At 49.5% G+C, this 18,201-nt stretch overlaps 1 protein-coding gene across 1 annotated transcript in view; it reads left to right on the plus strand.

The window, feature by feature from the left end:
- The window catches only part of LOC147726528 (granzyme A-like), a 359,548-nt gene that overhangs the window by 234,013 nt on the left and 107,334 nt on the right, over positions 1-18,201 (plus strand). The window contains exon 4 of the mRNA XM_086962946.1: positions 3,492-3,758. Coding sequence (XP_086819072.1) covers positions 3,492-3,758 — 267 coding nt within the window. The remainder of the gene's footprint in view (positions 1-3,491; positions 3,759-18,201) is intronic.

Below are 18,201 nucleotides of genomic sequence, written 5' to 3' on the forward strand. Positions count from 1 at the left end.
AGGGCCTGGGTGACCATTTTCCTGGTTCCAGTGGGGACCCAGCGGAAGATCTTTCGGAGCATGAGGAGGGTGTTGAAGCAGGAGGAGGCGACGGCGTTGACTTGCCTGGTCATCGTGAGGGAGGAGACGAGGATGAAACCCAGGTTGCGTGCCTGGTCCGTGGGATTGGGGGGATGCCCAGAGTCGGGGGCTACCAGGAGTCGTCCCAGGCGGAGATGGATGAGCCGAGGATGAGGACTTCCGTCTTGTCTGAGTTCAGTTTCTACCGGCTGAGCTTCATCCATTCTGCGACGTCTTTCATTCCTTCCTGGAAGCTGGCCTTGGCAGTGGTGGGGTCGTTGGTGAGGGAGAGAATTAGTTGGGTATCGTCGTGTTGAGGTTGTGTTTGTGTGCGATGGCTGCGAGGGGGCTCATGTAGACATTGAAGAGGGTGGGGCTGAGCGAGGAGCCTTGGGGTACACCGCAGATGATCTTGGTGGCTGCTGCGCAGAAGGGCGGGAGACGGACACTTTAGGTTCTGTCGGAGAGAAAGGAGGTGATCCATTCCAGGGCCTTTCCTTGGATTCCGGCATGGTGGAGACGGGTTGTCAGGGTGCGGTGGCAGACTGTGTCGAAAGCAGCCGATAGGTCGAGGAGGATGAGGGCGGCGGTTTCCCCGTTGTCCAGCAGGGTCCTGATGTCGTCGGTGGCTGTGATGAGGGCGGTCTCAGTGCTGTGGTTCGCTTGGAATCCGGACAGTGATGGGTCGAGGGAGCCGTTCGTCTCGAGGAAGGCGGTCAGCTGCTTGCTGACGGTTTTCTCGATGACTTTTGCGGGGAAGGGGAGGAGCAAGATGGGGCGGAAGTTCTTGAGGTCGGTCGGGTCTGCGGTGGGTTTCTTCAGGAGGGCCTTTATCTCTGCGTGCTTCCAGCTCTCCGGAAAGGTGGCGGCTGCGAGGGAGTTGTTGATGATGTCTCGGAGTTGGGGTGCGATGATGGAGTCCGCTTTGTTGAAGATGTGGTGCGGACAGGGGTCAGTTGGGGAGCCGGAGTGGATGGTGTTCATGGTGGTGGTCATGGTGTGGGTGATGTCTTCCGTGCTGACGGGGGTCCAGGTGTGGAGGGTGGTGGTGGGGGTAGCTGGTTCGGTGGTAGGGTCTGTGGTCAGAGGGCCGAAGCTGTCGTGTATATCGGCGATCTTGCGGTGGAAGAATGTGGCAAGGGAGTTGCAGAGGTCTTGTGATGGCATGATGGCATTGTTGCTGGTGTTGGGGTTGGAGAGCTCTTTCACGATGGTGAAGAGTTCCTTGCTGTTGTGGGTGTTGTTGTCCAACCGTTCTTTAAAGGATGACCGTTTGGTGGAGCGGATCAGCTGGTGGTGTTCGCGGATGGCGTTCTTGAGGGATGTCTTGTTTTCCGCTGCTTGGTCATGGCGCCAGGCTTTCTCGAGGGCCCGGCAAGACTTCTTGGAGTCTTTGAGATCGCTGGTGAACCAAGAGGCTTTTTTGCTGTCAGGGTTGCTTGGGAGGTACTTCAGTGGTGCGAGGGCATCGGCGCAGTCAGTGATCCACTGTGTGAGGTTGCGGGTTGCTTCGTTGGGGTCCGTGGAGTTGGTGGGTGGGTTTTGGCTCTGGGAGGTGGTGAGCTGGTCGGTGGTGATCTTCCTCCAGCATCTTCGGGGGGCTTGTTGTGGTCGGTGATGGGTAGTTGTTTTCCTGAAGTTGAAATGGACACAGCTGTGATCGGTCCAGTGGAGTTCAGTAGCGTGGTTGAAGGAGACGTGGTTGCTGGAGGAGAAGACTGGGTTGAGCGTGTGACCGGCTTGGTGGGTGGGGGTGTTGATCAGTTGCTTGAGTCCGAGGTTGGCGAGGTTGTCTAGCAGGGAGGTGGTGTTGTTGTCCTTGTTGTTCTCCAGGTGGAAGTTGAGGTCCCCTAGGAGGATGTAGTCGGAGGAGGCGAGAGCGAGCGGGCTGATGAAGTCTGCAATGGCTTCGCTGAAGAGGGTGCGTGGTTCCGGGGGTCTGTAGATGAGGGTACCTCTGAGGGTGGTCTTGGGGTCGGTGTGTATCTTGAAGTGGAGGTGCTCGGCGGTGGTGATGGCGTTGTTGTTGTCGGTCGTGATGCGGATGGTGTCTCTGTGGACAATGGCGATGCCCCCTCCGGCTTTGTTGACGCGGTCCTTCCGGGTGACCTTGTAGCCGTCCGGGATGGCTATGGCGATGTTCGGGGCTGAGGAGGCCTTCATCCAGGTTTCCGTGGGGAAGGCAACGTCCGGCACTGTGGCGTCAGGAGGTCCCAGAGTTCGATGGCATGTTTGTGGACGGAGTGGGTGTTGAGCAGGATGCACTTGAGGTGGTTGTTGCTGGTGCCTGGCCTGGCGGGTGCGGTGTTGGTCCGAAGGCAGGTGAACTTGCAGGCACAGCAAGTGAACGCTCCGCGGGTGCATTTCGGGGTGGCTTGGTAGCAGGTTGGCTGTCGCCCGGTGTTGAGTGCGAGGAGGGTGGTGGCGTCGTAACTCCGTCGGGTTAGCTGGATCCAGGAGCGGACGGGCGCAGACGACCTTGCCTTTAGCGCGTCTTCAGCGCGTCCACTGCGCGCCCGCCTCGCGGCCTCCATATGAGGGGCAGTGGGAGGGAGGAGCAGCTGGGAGGTGGGGGCGGGGCGGCCAATGGAAGAGAAGGGGGTGGGGCCACAGGGGCTCAGCGACGGGGCAAAAAATGGCGGGAAAAACGTCAGGAGAAGCCGCGAGGGGCACGGAGGGGGGGAAACAGAAAAAGGGGGCACAGAAATGCAAGCACAGGGGTACAGAAATGAAAGGGACAGCAGTCAAAGGTGAAAAAGCGGTAAAACGGAGGTCCGAGCACACAGGGGGCACAGGGGTACAGAAAGGAAACACAGGGGCACAGGGATGCGAGCACAAGTGTACAGACTGAAATGGACAGCAGTCAGATGGCGAGAAGCTGCAAAACGGCAGGCAGGGGGTCCGATCACACAAGGGGCTGAATGGCGGTTGGGGGGAGCGACTAGCCTGGCTATAGAATTGTGGTCGTCAAGAATGGTATGGCATCAGATGACTATGGACCTAGATGCAGGAAACAGTGTAGCTTGTGACCCAGATGATATCATTGCACATGAATAGCATCACAAGAATGAGTACCTTTTAAGCACTAGGGCTAGTGATAAACACACTGATAGTCTTTACCAGCAAACATATATGAGTCGCCAGTTAGTTACTCCAGCAGCTACAATGGGGGACTGTGCAGCTTTCAGAGCGTTGTTGGTATTTTTCTTTCTACAGCAACTGAGTTTAACCTCTTAAAAGGCTCAATCCAGCGCTACAAAGAAGCTGTAGGATGACTAATAAATCTGGGGGTTGTAGCTTTGCCAGAAATGCAGTTCTCTACCTCCTAAAAAAACAAAGCTAAAAGTAAAAATGATACTGTACATTGAAATCAGAGTACCACATCTGTTTTTCATAACCATATTTGAATGTCATGTTTTTTTTTATTACAGCTGAATAAGAAAGTGAAGCGCAGTAAAGCTGTATCTCCATTTCCACCACTGGGGAAAGGTGCTGATGTCAAGGAAGGGACAGTGTGCGAGGCAGCAGGATGGGGCCTGAGAAACAGTAAGGATGAAGAGCCTTCGGACGCGTTAATGGCAGTCAATCTCACCGTCGTGAGCAGAACCACCTGCAATGAGCACTACAAATCAAAGCCGGTCATAACAATGAACATGCTGTGCGCGGGTGACAAGCACGGTGGGAAAGACACATGCGATGTAAGTAATATCTATTCAATGTCATTTCCCCATAAAACAGTCAAATAAAACTATTCAAATGTAAATGCATTGCGCAGTTACATCTTTTAGATGATGTCAGTGAGAAAACGGAAAACAGCAGTTGTCATGCTGTACAATAGCAGGAAACATGAAGCAAATGGGATATAATATCTAAAAAAAAAGGGGCAAGAACAAGATGTTCGTAAATGCTTAATAAACAAAGTGATAGTAGGTAGGGAGGTTGGGGTAAATTGAAGGCCTGAAGATGGGATAGGCTTTGTGGAAATTTATTTGAATGAAAAAGTGTAAAACATCAAGCCTTTTTGGCACTGACATTTTGCCACAGTTAAGCTATGTAGAATAATAACACGTTTACTGATTTCCTTGACTGAAGACTTGTACATGTATAAAAAAAATGAGGTGTGAAGAAAAACTGAAATGTAAGAATAGTTAGATCTGAACTCTGAGTCTGAATTATTGTTTGGATATATGTTGATATGTCAGTAACCTATGTCACATATTGATGTTCAGCTGCAACACAGGGGGGGCGAGTTACAAAGTGCTGTGTTAGAACTAGGGGTCTATAATTGGCGGAGGTATGTACCTGTGTCCAAGTAGGGACCCTTCCCATGGGCATCCGCAGAAAATTTTCCAGGGGGTCGCTAACCTGGCAAAAAAGGGGCGTGGTTAATGTAAATTAATTGGGGCGGGGCTAAAATGGCAGACAATTAGGATCGGGTAATGGTCAGGCCAAACTGAGAAAAAAAAAGTGGTGAATTCTGCATTTGAAACTGGACAACAATTGGAGCACCCTTATGAACCCTAATATTACCCACCTGGCCCCTTAAAACTCATACTTTCCCTGATCCCTAAAATTAGCCCCCTGGCACCCCAAAACCCATACCCGCCCAGAACCCTAAAGTGTCCCCCCCTCCAACCCAAAACCCATACTCACCCTGAACCCTAAAAGTACCCCCCTGGTATCCCAAAACCCATACCAACCCTGAACCCTAAAATTACCCCTCTGGTATCCCAAAACCCATACCCACCCTGAACCCTAAAATTACCCCTGTAAACACAAAAACTCATACCCGCCCTGTACCCTAACATTACCCCTGGCACCCCAAAACCCATATCCACCCTGAACCTTAACATTTCCCTGGCACCCCAAAACCCATACCCACCCTGAACCCTAAAATTACCCCTGGCACCCCAAAATTCATACCCACCTTGAACACGAAAATTATCACTGCCACCCCAAAACTCATACCCACCCTGAACCCTAAAATTACCCCACTGGCATCCCAAAAGCTGAACGCTACGGGGAAGATTTACAAGCCCCTTGCGCCAATTTTGCATCACCTTTAACATGGGAAAAGTGATGCAAAAGTGGCTCAAGGGGCTTGTAAATCTGCCCCTACAAGCTTACACTACATCTGTATATTTGGAGGGGACTGTCCTCCTTGACGTTTCCATGCATGTAAGTCTAAAACACCGTAACCTAGATATCCAGCCAGTCGGTAATCCTGGTGATGCTGTAGAATACATTAAAGTTACTGGAACTTACTTAAAAACGGCTGCCTGCTCTTCTGATACTATTCAGTGGAGTCGGGCTTATCAGCAGCAATGCCGTCCTGGCATCCAGCCCCTCCCGAAGGTCTTACTTTCTAGATAGGTGTGAGTCAAATGTTTCCTGGATTCTCATTGCCTGGGCCTCCTCTGCTTCTTCATCTTTGCCCTTGGATGCAAAAAGACAGATCCATGGCCCTGTTCACCATGATGTGTGAGCAGCGCCGTGGATGTGTATTCCATACAAGTGCATAGACAGCAGGGGGAAAGGGATGGCAGTGCAGGTGACGCTTTTCCTTTGTAAAGTAATTCCTGCTGGTGTCATAGCACAGGGTTGCTGTCTGTGCACTTGAATGGAATACACATCTATACAAGTGCACAGACAGCAAACACTGGGCTATGATACCAGCAGAAATTCCTATAGAAAAGAAAAGTGTCACCTGCACTGGCCATCCCTTTCCCCCTGCTGTGCACATCTTCCCACTCTCACCCCATGAGGAGGCAGCTAGAAGTGGTGATTTGCCATTCTGAGGGGTGTGAATGTTATAAGAATGTGTGTGCCTGTCTGAGACAGCTTCCCGACACAGCACACACAAAGCCGCACCCAAGTACTTCAGAGAGGTCTTTAAAAGACCATTTACTTGGTAATGAGGCTTTGTTGTGTTTTCACCCCTACTTAGAGCCCCTGCTTCTCAACTCAGCACATGGCTTTGGCTGGATAAATTAGCCCAGCCCTCCCGAAATTTGAGGGAGACGAGTTGACGCAAGGTTCAAAAGAGGGTTGAACGAGGGATTGAAGACGCAGAGTGTTGACCGTGATGGGGCAGACATTTAATGCAGTTTCCTTTTCAAATGGGTTTATTGTATAAATCTCATTTGACAGACACGCAGACAGGAATGCTGCTGCCTTTCCATGGCGTCTGAAGGTTTTTTTCTGGAAGTTGGGTCAACGAGCTGATCGGGTTCTTTTCTTCCTTCATGTGGTGGTGATGAGTGGATTGCAGGGTGCCTGCACTTGTTGCCTCTGTCATTGGTAGCCCCCTGCTTCCACCTGAACGCCGAGGATCACCGCCTCCCCCCCAACCACCGGCACCAGGAGGGGTCGCTGTGATGTCTAGGGTGACCAACTGGCATGGGTGCAAATTCAGGACAGTGAGTGTAAAAATTCAGGACAAAGGGTCAAAATTCAGGACAAAAATTCCGGACAGTGGGTCAAAATTCAGGACAAAAGGTAAGGTTTACAGACACATCAGTGAAGGTTGCGCAATAATATATAAGTAAGTAAATAGACAACCACTAAAGTACAAGTGAAAATAAGTTTATATTAGGTTGAGACAATTGTGCACTTCATGGTTTGTCAGTATACGCACAGCTTTAAGCAAATGTGCAGGTCTTTTTGTGGTAACAAAACCGCCCCCACCTTTTCAGCTCCCAGAGAAAACACCTGATGGCCGGTCCGGCCAGTCTGGCCTTGATACCACCCTCCAATGGCGCCCCTCATTTTCACATAGACCCTCTCTCATGTGTATTTAATTTCTTCTATAGTGCTACTCATCCCAAGTATGTGGGGCAGAGTTTTGGAGTGCGTTACAACACACACATATTATAAAGAGACAATCACTCATATAAACGAGAAAGTCAATGTATAGGAAAAGTTGCTTAAGATAATGGGGCTTACAATGTGTAATCATACTTTCATCCATCATTCAGTCTTTCACCATTCATTCTGTCCTTCCATCTGTGTGCCTAACAATGTCCATATTCATCCATTTACCAACCTATCCATCAAGTTTCCTTCCATCCATTATTTCACTTATCTATCCCTCAATCCACCCTTTTACTCATCCATCATCCATCCTTTCACCCTATCCATCCATACACTCATCCATACACTCTTCCACCCATCCATCCATTAACTCATCAATCCAGCCATTCACCCGTTCAGTCATCCATTTACCAATCCCCCTTCCTCTTTCAATTCCCCTTTCACTTAGCCATCCATCCTTCCATCCACCCACCCATCCATCTACTCATCCACTCATGAATCCATCCATTAAACTTATCATTCATCGATCCTACCCACCCTTTCACTCACTCATCCAGCCTTATATCCACCCTTTCACTCATCTGTCCATCCATTCACCCTTTCACTTATCAATTCATCAATCCCTCCTTTTTACTTATCAATTCATCAATCCATCAATAATTTCACTCATCCATCCACCCATTTACTCGCCCATCATCCACCCTTTCACTCATCCATCCATCCATCATTTCACTCACCCATCCAGTCATCCATCCACCCATCGCTTCACTTACTTACTCACTCACCGTTTCACATTAATTATGAGACCTATCAAGAACTCCACCCTCGCTGTAGTTCCTAAAGCAAGGGGTGGGGTGGAGCAGGGTTCACTATGCCCCTGCACATAGGCAATCTGAAAAAGTGGAAGGCATGAGTTCTACATGATGCACAGTGCCTTGATGTGGGGTGACTGTGACAAGGTGTTGTTTCCAGAGATTTAAGTGTGATGTAAAAACTAGGGGGGGTCTCTCCAAAAGGTTGTTCGATGTAATAAAATGTGTGGCTTAAAACACATAAGCTAAAAATCTGTGCTTAATATAATGTGCCGCCGGACTGGTATTTTTGTTGCTTCTTTCATTGCATCTAGATACATAATACAACAAGTAACGTTACACTTGGAACAAGTAACGTTTCACCTACAAAAGCCAGAACTGTTGGCTTTGTCTATGGTTGTTAGTTGCATAAAATAAAAAAATCAGCAACCACGGCTGCTATACTATAACTATAATCGCTTCCTTTGAACTTGTTTCACCACCTTCCTTTGGTTAACTGGATTCTCACCTAGCAGCAGCATGGGCATTTTTGCACTTCCAGGTGACAGAATGCCCTGCCCTGGACGGAGGCTGGAGGAGGCTACAACATGCTGTGCCAGCCCAGACAGACCCATTGTCATTCTGTGTGTGGCAATCAGCCCCATACAGAATGATAATGGGCGGGGTGGGGCTGCTCTTGTGCACAGGGGAGTGCGAGGTTGCCCCATCAGGGAGTTGAGGCCTTTTGGAGGGTAACAGTGCTGTTCCCTGCAATGCTCAAAATTAAAGCGGACGGTTGGATGATGTCCTGCCTGAGGATGAGCCCCGGCGTCAGGCCTCCCTCTTGGAGGCATTTGTGCACATGGGTGTGCGCAGGGGGGTGGGCACGGACAGGCACTCCAGGGGGGGCAAACGCCCCTCCTTGCCCCCCTGCGGACGCCCATGACCCTTCCCTCTTGTAAGGGTAAGAGGATCATGCTCTTTTGGTTAGCCCCTGCTCACCCCTTGGGTACCTTGACACGAGCAGACAGGCGTATCCCAAGGGCAATGTGTAAAGTATTTGCACCCAGGCACACAGTAACACAGTAAAAACACCACACTACAAATGGACACCAGACCAGTTTAGAAAAATAAAGTATCTTTATCTAAACCAAACAAGACCAAAAAGCAAAAATACAACATTCATTTATCAAGATATGACTTTTTAAAGGTTTCAAATAACTTTGTCCATAGAAATCTTTGGTAAATAATTTTACACACTGTACCTTCAGATGCATCAAAATTCACAAGGCCAAACAGCTGCAGAGAAGGGAAACATCAAAAACATAGGGATGTGTCTGTTCCTGTGTCCAGTTGGGAGGCAATTCGACAGCCCTGCTGCACGCAGGAGAGGTGATGCGTCAAATCCGGACTGTAGGGGGAAGTGATGAGTTGATTCCAAGATGATTCTGGTCTGCGGGTGATGCGTTTTAAAACTTGATGGGTAGGTGCTTTGCATGGAAATCCGGGATGCGCTGGTGATCGATGTGGCAGCAAACAAGCTCTGCATCGAGTTCTTCAGCCGCGATCCCATGATGTGTTGACTCCTTTCAGCCGCACAGCAGGGCTTGCATTGAAGTCGGTGCGGTGATCTCGACCTTCAGAGATTGGTGCATGGGACTCGGCATGCAGTGGATTTTCAGCCACTGCCAGGTGTTGGATTGATTCTTCCGCCGCACTGCAGCGGAGCGTGGAATTTCTTCCCGCTCGGTGGAGCTTCATCAGAAAACAGGTGATAGAAGCCAATTTTCTTGGTTTCTTTCAGCTTTTTCAATTCCCAGCAGTAGGAATAACCTCTAGAGACTCATAATTGGAAAAGCAGGTGAGTTCAAGGAAGCTGGTGGTGAAGCCTTTGTGACTTCGAAGCTTCAGAACAGGAGGCAACAGAACATATTCTTAAACTTAAGAAAGATAGCAAAAAGATTTGCTTTGTCTATAAGTAAAGAAATGAACATAAGAACAAACAGAATGTTCCCAGTCATAGCCCTGAAGAGAACCCCATGAGTACTACCAGGGCTTGAAAGGCGTCGGCATCTTCAATCATTGGGGGAACATATCATATGAATAGGATCTACTCTAAGGGATTGGTTGTAATCTAAAAACATTAGTAGCATGAAAGTTTGTCCCCGATGGGCAGCAATCCCAAAAAAGGACTACTAAAGTTGTTTGATTAACTCATGAGTAGGGTTACTGAATTTATGAAATTATAGACTAGTTCAACACTGTGATGTTTTGTACACTGATTCATTGCTTTTATGTATTGTTTTGTCACGTCTGATGTATATGAGACCTTTTGTATATTGTCCGAAACAAAAAGTGTTTTTGCAACTCCTGGCACATATGGTAACAGAAAAAAAGAAAAAATTAAAAATGTGGAACAATGGTTGAATCAATAACCAGGACCTAAAAACTAGATATTGGTTCTAGTCTGTTTAACAGCAGTATACGCTGCAACCAGATATGATGTTTTGCTACTCACTCTCTAAAAGTGGCATTTTCAAACATACAATTTAAAAACCATCTTTACAAAAAGATGTGGTATTAATTTCTGAGTTCAGGGAACCCAAACTTCATTTCAGCCCAATGTAAAGACACACATGTAAAATGTTAAAGTGCAGCTCCCAAGTTAGCCCATGGGACAGACAGCCTTTCAATAGTGAAAACTGAATTACCCCGTATTTCCCTATCAGGACATGTAAAACACACCAGCACGTGTCCTACTTTTCACATACACTGCACCCTGCCCATAGGGTACTTTAAGCCTACCTTAGGAAATGTTTGGACCTGGTAAGTGGATGCATTTGCCAGGGCAACAAGGAAGTTCAGAACTGCATGCACCAACACTGCTTTGGCAGGTCAGAGTCACATTTGAATGAATGAATGAAAATATTTGTAAAGCGCACTGCTGCCGAGGCGTCCTGGCGCTGATGAAAACTGAACATAGTACAACGCAATGACAGGTTATTGTTGGGTAAAGAGCCAGGTTTTAATTTCCCTGTGAAACGTCCTTCTGTTTAATTCCTTTCTCAGAGGGATGGGAGCCGAGTTCCATAATTTAGAAGCAAGAAAAGGAAAGCATTTTCCTCTCCATCTTGCTCTCTTTATCTTGGGAAGTTTAACCAACCCAAGCGTGGCTGATCTTAATTCACGTGCAGGTGCATACAAAGGAAACAAGGACTGGACATCATCTGCCACACCACCGAATAGAGCTTTATGAACCAGACACATTGATTTAAACAAAATGCGCCTTCGTACTGGGAGCCAGTGAAGTTGTTTCAAAGCAGATGAAGTAGGATGGTATTTCGGTAGATTAAGTAAGACTCTGGCCGCCACATTTTGGATTGATTGCAGTTTGGTCAGCTGTCTTACCCCAGCTCCTAGGTACAAAGCATTGCTATAATCAATTCTCGACAGAATTGTGGCAATTATCACTGTTTTCCTCAGAGTATGCGCAATAAAAGGGAAGATATTTCTCAACTGTCTAAGCATAAAAAAAACACGCTAATGACAGCTGATTGATCTGTGCATCCCAGTTCAGCTCATTATTGCACATAAAGCCAAGATTTCTGACTTTGGTTACTGGCACTGGACAAGCCCCTGCTGAGGATGCCCACCAATGCTGGCCCCAAACTTTTTTCCAAACTCTACAACTTCTGTCTTCTCTGTATTTAATTTTAAAAAGTTCTCACTAATCCAATTCATCAAGGCAGACATACAATTGGAAAATTTGATTGCCACTACATATTCTGCCTGGGTTACTGACACTAAAAACTAAAAACCCAAAACTCTTTAATAATTTTGCCAAAGGGGCAACATGAATATTAAAGAGAGTGGGGGAAAGTGCAGATCCCTGAGGGACACCTCCCGGGCTACTCCTGTGGGTGGCACAACCAGTGCTGCAAGGTCACTAGTAGCAGTTGAATATTAGGTCCTGGCACACTCAGTGCACTTTACAAGGGACTTATCAGTAAATCAAATTTGCCAATCATGGATAATCAATCATAAGCATCAATTACACAGAGAGAAAATTCACGTTAGCCCTGATTAGCAGTGCTCAGAGTCCTAAAGCCAACAAAAACAGGTCTGGAAAAATAGGAGGAAAAGGCAAACAGTTTGGGAATACCCTGCAAAAAGGTCAAATTCCAACTGCTTGCATTGGCATTATGTCATGTAAGGCAAAAACAAGCTCTTAACTGGGTTTTACCAAGCCATGCAAATCCACTGTGCATGGTTCTGAGAAGTATAGTGAATCCGAGCCCAAATCAAGTCAGCAGCACATTTAGCTGCCTGGCATTACCTTGCGGCAAGGAGGTTTTCCATGGGTGGAGTGTGCATGTTCCACCCATGGATTTTGGTGCAATACCAGATTCACAAATATTTGTGAACCTGGGAATGTGTCAAAATGGTACGCCTTCCAGGTCCAGGTGTAATGTGGCAAAATATCTTTATTTCTCGTCATTGCTAACTTTTTCTATGTGCGATGTATTCTGAATCACACAGAAAAAAGAAATGCCTTTAGCAATTATTTTGGTACAGGAATCAATCAATCAATCAGAGAATTTGTAGAGCGTGCTACTCACCCGTTAGGGTCTCAAGGCGCTGGGGTGGGGGGGGGGAACGCTACTGCTCGAACAGCCAGGTCTTGAGTTGCTTCCTGAAGGCGAGATGGTCCTGTGTCAGTCGGAGGTGGGTGGGGAGGGAGTTCCATGTCTTGGCTGCCAGGTAGGAGAAGGATCTTCCTCCGGCGGTGGCTTTGCGGATACGTGGGACGGTGGCAAGGGCGAGGCTGGCGGAGCGAAGCTGGCGGGTTGGCGCGTAGAATGCGAGGTGGTTGACGTACATTAGGCCCGTGTCGTGGAGAGCCTTGTGTGCGTGGGTGAGAAGTCGGAAAGTGATGACGGGGAGCCAGTGCAGGTTCTTCAGGTGGGCAGAGATGTGGCTGTGGCGGGGGATGTCCAGGATGAGTCTTGCCGAGGCTATCTGAATGCGCTGTAGTCTTTTCTGGAGCTTGGCTGTGGTTCCGGCATAGAGGGTAGTCCAGGCGGCTGGTGACGAGGGCCTGGGTGACCGTTTTTCTGGTTGCAGTGGGGATCCATCGGAAGATTTTTCGGAGCATGCGCAGGGTGTTGAAACAGGACGATGAGACGGTGTTGACTTGCTTGGTCATCGTGAGGGAGGAGTCCAGGATGAAGCCCAGGTTGCGTGCGTGGTCTGTGGGTTTGGGAGCGGTGCCCAGGGCAGGTGGCCACCAGGAGTCGTCCCAGACAGAGGGGGATGGTCCGAGGATAAGGATTTCCGCCTCGTCTGAGAACAGCTTCAGGCGGCTGAGCTTCATCCATTCCGCGAAGTCCTTCATTCCTACCTGGAGGCCGGCTCTGGCGGTGGCGGGGACATTGGTGAGGGAGAGGATCAGCTGTGTGTCGTCGGCATAGAAGATGATGTTGAGGTTGTGTTTGCGTGCGATGGCCGCGAGGGGGCTCATGTAGACGTTGAAGAAAGTGGGGCTGAGCGAAGAACCCTCTGGGACGCCGCAGATGACTCCGGTAGCCACGGACCGGAACGGGGGGAGGCGGACTCTCTGGGTTCTGCCGGCGAGGAACGAGGTGATCCATTCTAAGGCGGCGCCTTGGATTCCGGTCTCGCTAAGGCGTTGTATCAGGGTGCGGTGGCATACCGTGTCGAAGGCTGCTGAGAGATCCAGGAGGATGAGTGCGTTGGTTTCCCCGTTGTCGAGCATAGACCTGATGTCGTCGGTGGCTGCGATGAGGGCGGTCTCAGTGCTGTGGTTTTCTCGGAAGCCGGACTGTGATGGGTCGAGGAATCCGTGTGTCTCAAGGAAGGTGGAGAGTTGCTTGTTGACCGTCTTCTCGATCACCTTGGCAGAAAACGGGAGGAGTGAGATGGGTCGAAAATTCTTGAGATCCGTGGGGTTCGTGGTGGGTTTTTTCAGAAGGGCGCTGAGTTCGGCATGCTTCCAGCTCTCTGGGAAGGTGGCTGATGCGAAGAAGCTGTTGATGGCGTCGCGAAGTTGGGGTGCGATGATGGAGTCAGCTTTGTTAAAGATGTGGTGTGGGCATGGGTCGGTAGGGGATCCGGAGTGGATGGTGCTCATAGTGTGGGCGGTGTCTTCGGTGCTGACCGGGTTCCAGGTGCAGAGGGTTCGGTGGTTGGGTGGTCGGTCTGTGCGCCGAAGCTGTTGTGTATGTCGGCGATCTTGCTGTGAAAGAACGCGGCGAGGGAAACGCTGAGGTCTTGGGATTGTGTGATGTCGTTGTTGCAGGCGCTGGGGTTGGAGAGCTCTTTGACGATGCTGAAGAGTTCCTTGCTGTTGTGGGTGTTGTTGTCGAGGTGCTGTTTGTAGGTAGTTCTCTCGGTGGTGCGGATCAGTTGGTGGTGCTTGCGGGTGGCGTTCTTGAGGGCTGTCATGTTCTCTGTTGTCTGGTTCTGGCGCGAGGTTTTCTCCAGGGTTCAGCAGGTTTTCTTTGAGTTTATGAGGTCATCCGTGAACCACGCAGCTTTCTTGCTGTGGGGTCCGCTGGGTGGTTTCTTCAGTGGTGCGAGTTCGTCGGCGCAGTCGGTGATCCATTGTGCGAGGTTGTGGGCTGCTTCGTTGGGGTCCGTCGAGGTGGTGGGAGGGTTCTGGCTGAGGGAGGTGGTGAGCTGGTCGGCGGTGATCTTGCTCCAGCTTCTGCGGGGGGCTTGTTGTGGATGGTGGTGGGTTGTGGATTTCTTGAAGGAGAAGTGGATGCAGCTGTGATCTGTCCAGTGGAGTCCGGTGGAGTGGCTGAAGGAGATGTGCTTTCTGGAGGAGAAGACAGGGTCAAGCGTGTGGCCGGCGTAGTGGGTGGGGGTGTTCACTAGTTGCTTGAGTCCGAGGTTGGCAAGGTTGTCCATCAGGGTGGTGGTGTTGCTGTCGTTGTTGTTCTCCAGGTGGAAGTTGAGGTCTCCTAGGAGGATGTAGTCTGGGGAGGTGAGGGCGTGCAGTCTAACAAAGTGTGCGATGGCTTCACTGAAATGAGTGTGTGGTCCCGGGGATCTGTAGATTAGGGTGCCTCTGAGGTTGGTACTTGGCTCGGTGTGTATCTGGAAGTGCAGGTGTTCAGCGGCTGTGAGGGTATCTTTCGAGTTGGTCGTGATGCGGATGCTGTTTCTGTGGACGATGGCGATGCCTCCTCCGGTTTGGTTGGAGCGGTCCCTCCGGGTGATCTTGTAGCTGTCCGGGATGGCTATGGCGATGTCGGGGGCTGAGGAGGCGTTCATCCAGGTTTCCGTGAGGAAGGCGATGTCCGGTGCTGTTGTGTCCAGGAGGTTCCAGAGTTCGACTGCAGGCCTGTGGACGGAGCGGGTGTTGAGCAGGGTGCACTTGAGGTGATTCTTGCTGGTGGTAGGCTTAGGTCCGGAACGAATGCAGGTGAATTTGCACTCCTGGCAGGTGAAGGGTCCGTGGGTGGGTTTCGGGGTGGCCAGGTAGCAGGCGATGTTCCGGCCGGTGTTGAGTCCGTGGAGGGTGGCGGCGTCGTAGATCCATCGGGTGGGCTGGCGTCGTTGAGGTAACAAGAGGCAGGAATCAAACCAAGGCACCTAATCTGCACAGGCAGCGGCGATCAGGCGGCGGGGGGAGGGGGGACCGGCGCACTCGGGAGGAGCCACGCGGCAGGTGGAGCGACCGGCTCTGACAAGGTCAGGTTAGGTCACAGCTCCCCGTCGCGTGTCCACCTCCTAAATAGCCAGTGGGCGGGAGGCGCATCTGTGAGGCGGGAGCGGGGTGGCGAATGGGAAGGGCAGAGGGTACAGAAAGTATAACGGGGCGGGGCCACGGGGGCAGCGGCAAGGAGCGGGGTAACCAGCGGGAATAGGCGGCAGACAATCGGGGTAACAAGCGGGGAGAGGCGGCAGACAATCACAAAAGCTGGAGTAAACAGGGGCAAAGCAGTGAGGAAGAAAAGACAAGTATCGGCACAAAAAGGCAACAAGAGGCAGGAATCAAACCCAAGGCACCTAATTTGCACGGGCAGCGGCGATCAGGCGGCGGGGGTAGGGGGGACCGGCGCACTCGGGAGGAGCCACGTGGCGGGTGGAGCGACCGGCTCTGACAAGGTCTGGAAGGTGTCCCTTTCTGCACAAAAACAATCCTGCTTGTAAGTAACGCAGGTGTCTGTGTTGGTGATAGGCAGTATACAGTGAGTCAGCACAGTGAGGCAAAAAAAAGTGCCATATGTTTGTACATATTGCGCATTTCTGATGTCTCACTTTCAGCTATGCCTTGAGTGAAATGTTACTGAATCTGCCCCAGGACCTCAGAGCATAATCCAAAATGTGAGACAAACTAGGGGCTTAAGTTAGAGTTTGGAAGAGTGGGTGGAATACAATAATCTGTAGGGTTTCCTCACCCACCAGACCAGTTTTTCCTGCCCTATTTAGAGTTGGGAAAAAGAAACAATTGATGGACATAATGCTAGACAATGCAAACATTCACCCAAGTCACAAAGATCTGAGTTTAATCCATCATTCTTTTGCTCACCACACCACCCCAGTTTGGACCCAGCCTTATGCAAATCAGTATTGACCCTGTTCCTTGTGGGAACAGTTCAGCCCGATCTGCCAAGCCAGGTCCTCCCTGGACCGTAAACAAGCATCCTGGGACCGGGTTCAGGGCATCACTCTTCATCAGCCAGGCTAGCTTGAATCCAGTGGTGTAGTGAGCAAGGGACCCACATCTGGGCATACCCTTCTCACTTAGGGTGACATATGCAAAAGAAACAATTGATGTACTGAATGCTGGACAATGCAAACATCAGTCTTGACCCTGTTCCTTGTGGGAACAGTCCAGCCCTAACTGTCAAGCCGGGTCCTCCCTGGACCGGAAACAATCATCCTGGGACCGGTTTAAGGGCATCATCCTTTATCATCCAGGCTAGCTTGATCCAGTTGTGTAGTGAGCAAGGGACCCACATCAGGGCATACCCTTCTCACTTAGGGGGACATATGCAAAAGAAACAATTGATGGCCAGAATGCTGGACAATGCAAACATTCACCCCCAGTCACAAAGATCTGAGTTTAATCCATCATTCTTTTGCTCACGTCACTACCCCAGTTTGGACCAAGCCATATGCAAATCAGTCTTGACCCTGTTCCTTGTGGGAACAGTACAGCCCGAACTGCCAAGCCAGGTCGTCCCTGTACTGGAAACAAGCATCCTGGGACAGTTTTTAGGGCATCACCCTTCATCAGCCAGGCTAGCCTGAATCCATTGGTGTAGTGAGCAAGGGACCCACGTCTGGGCATACCCTTACCTCTTAGGGTGACACAGGCAAAATAAACAATTGATGGACGGATTGCTGGACAATGCAAACATTCACCCCGTCACCAAGATCTGAGTTTAATCTACGATTCTTTTGCTCACCACACCACCCCAGTTTTGACCCAGCCACATGCAAATCAGTCTTGACCCTGTTCCTTGTGGGAACAGTCCAGTCCGAACTGCCAAGCCAGGTCCTCCCTGGACCGGAAATAAGCATCTGAGAAAATGCAGAATAGATCTCATGCACGGAAACAAAGCTATGCACATGTGTTTTTCTGAGAAAAAAAACTCCCAAATAAGGAGGTAATCTTTTCTTTTCTTTTTGGTTTGAAACAGTTGTTTTGAAGAAAGATCAAATAACACGAAATTACAAACTGATAGGGAGAGAATAAAACAATTGACCTGCTCATGAAATATAAACAGAGATATAATTTACTAAGTGCATAGGTTTTGCTATAAGAAGTCCTACCAAGGATTTAGCATTTTTAGAATTTTTTGAAAAATAAGAGGGAAGAGAGATAGGAGAGGAGGAGTGTTGGAGGAGTCAGGATAAAGGTAAGCATAAACAATGTATTCATCATACATAAAACAGACTAATAATACTATGTAGGAGTCATGGAGGATCAACAATAATAATTGTAGTTGGAGAGTTTACGGCTCACCTAGATAAGAAGGATGTGAGCGGCATATATAACAAATCCTGTTTAATTGTCAAGTGCAGGGACGTAGTATCAGCTCTAGCAAGTCTATGTTTATAGCATATCATATTCCAGCATTCCAGCAACGAGATTTTGATAGTGACCCTCCCATGCCAGTTTTGTGGTCAGATCATTTTCTCATCACTTTCTCCATCTCTGTCAAGGCTCCATCACTGTCCCAACCAGTAGGGTCGCTAAAGCCTCTCTCCAAACCTTTCTATCTTCTTACTAGAGAGATGCTATCAAATGTTCTAACTAGCTTCCCGTGTCCCACCTCAATCAATGTAGAGGAGTACATCGATCTCTTCCATAATTGGTTCACAGACCGTCTAGAGAGCTTGTTTCCAGCCAAGAAACATGCTTCTGCAGACAAGAGAACATCTGCTCCTTGGTTTACCCCTCACCTAAAAAAAGCACGACAAGATCTCAAGAAAGCAGAAAGAGCATGGAGGCGATCCTATGATCTTTCTGAGAGGTTAAATTTTAAGACGCAGACTC

The sequence above is a fragment of the Lissotriton vulgaris genome, chromosome 3_1 (assembly GCF_964263255.1).
Source record: "Lissotriton vulgaris chromosome 3_1, aLisVul1.2, whole genome shotgun sequence".
Classification (NCBI taxonomy): Eukaryota; Metazoa; Chordata; class Amphibia; order Caudata; family Salamandridae; genus Lissotriton; species Lissotriton vulgaris.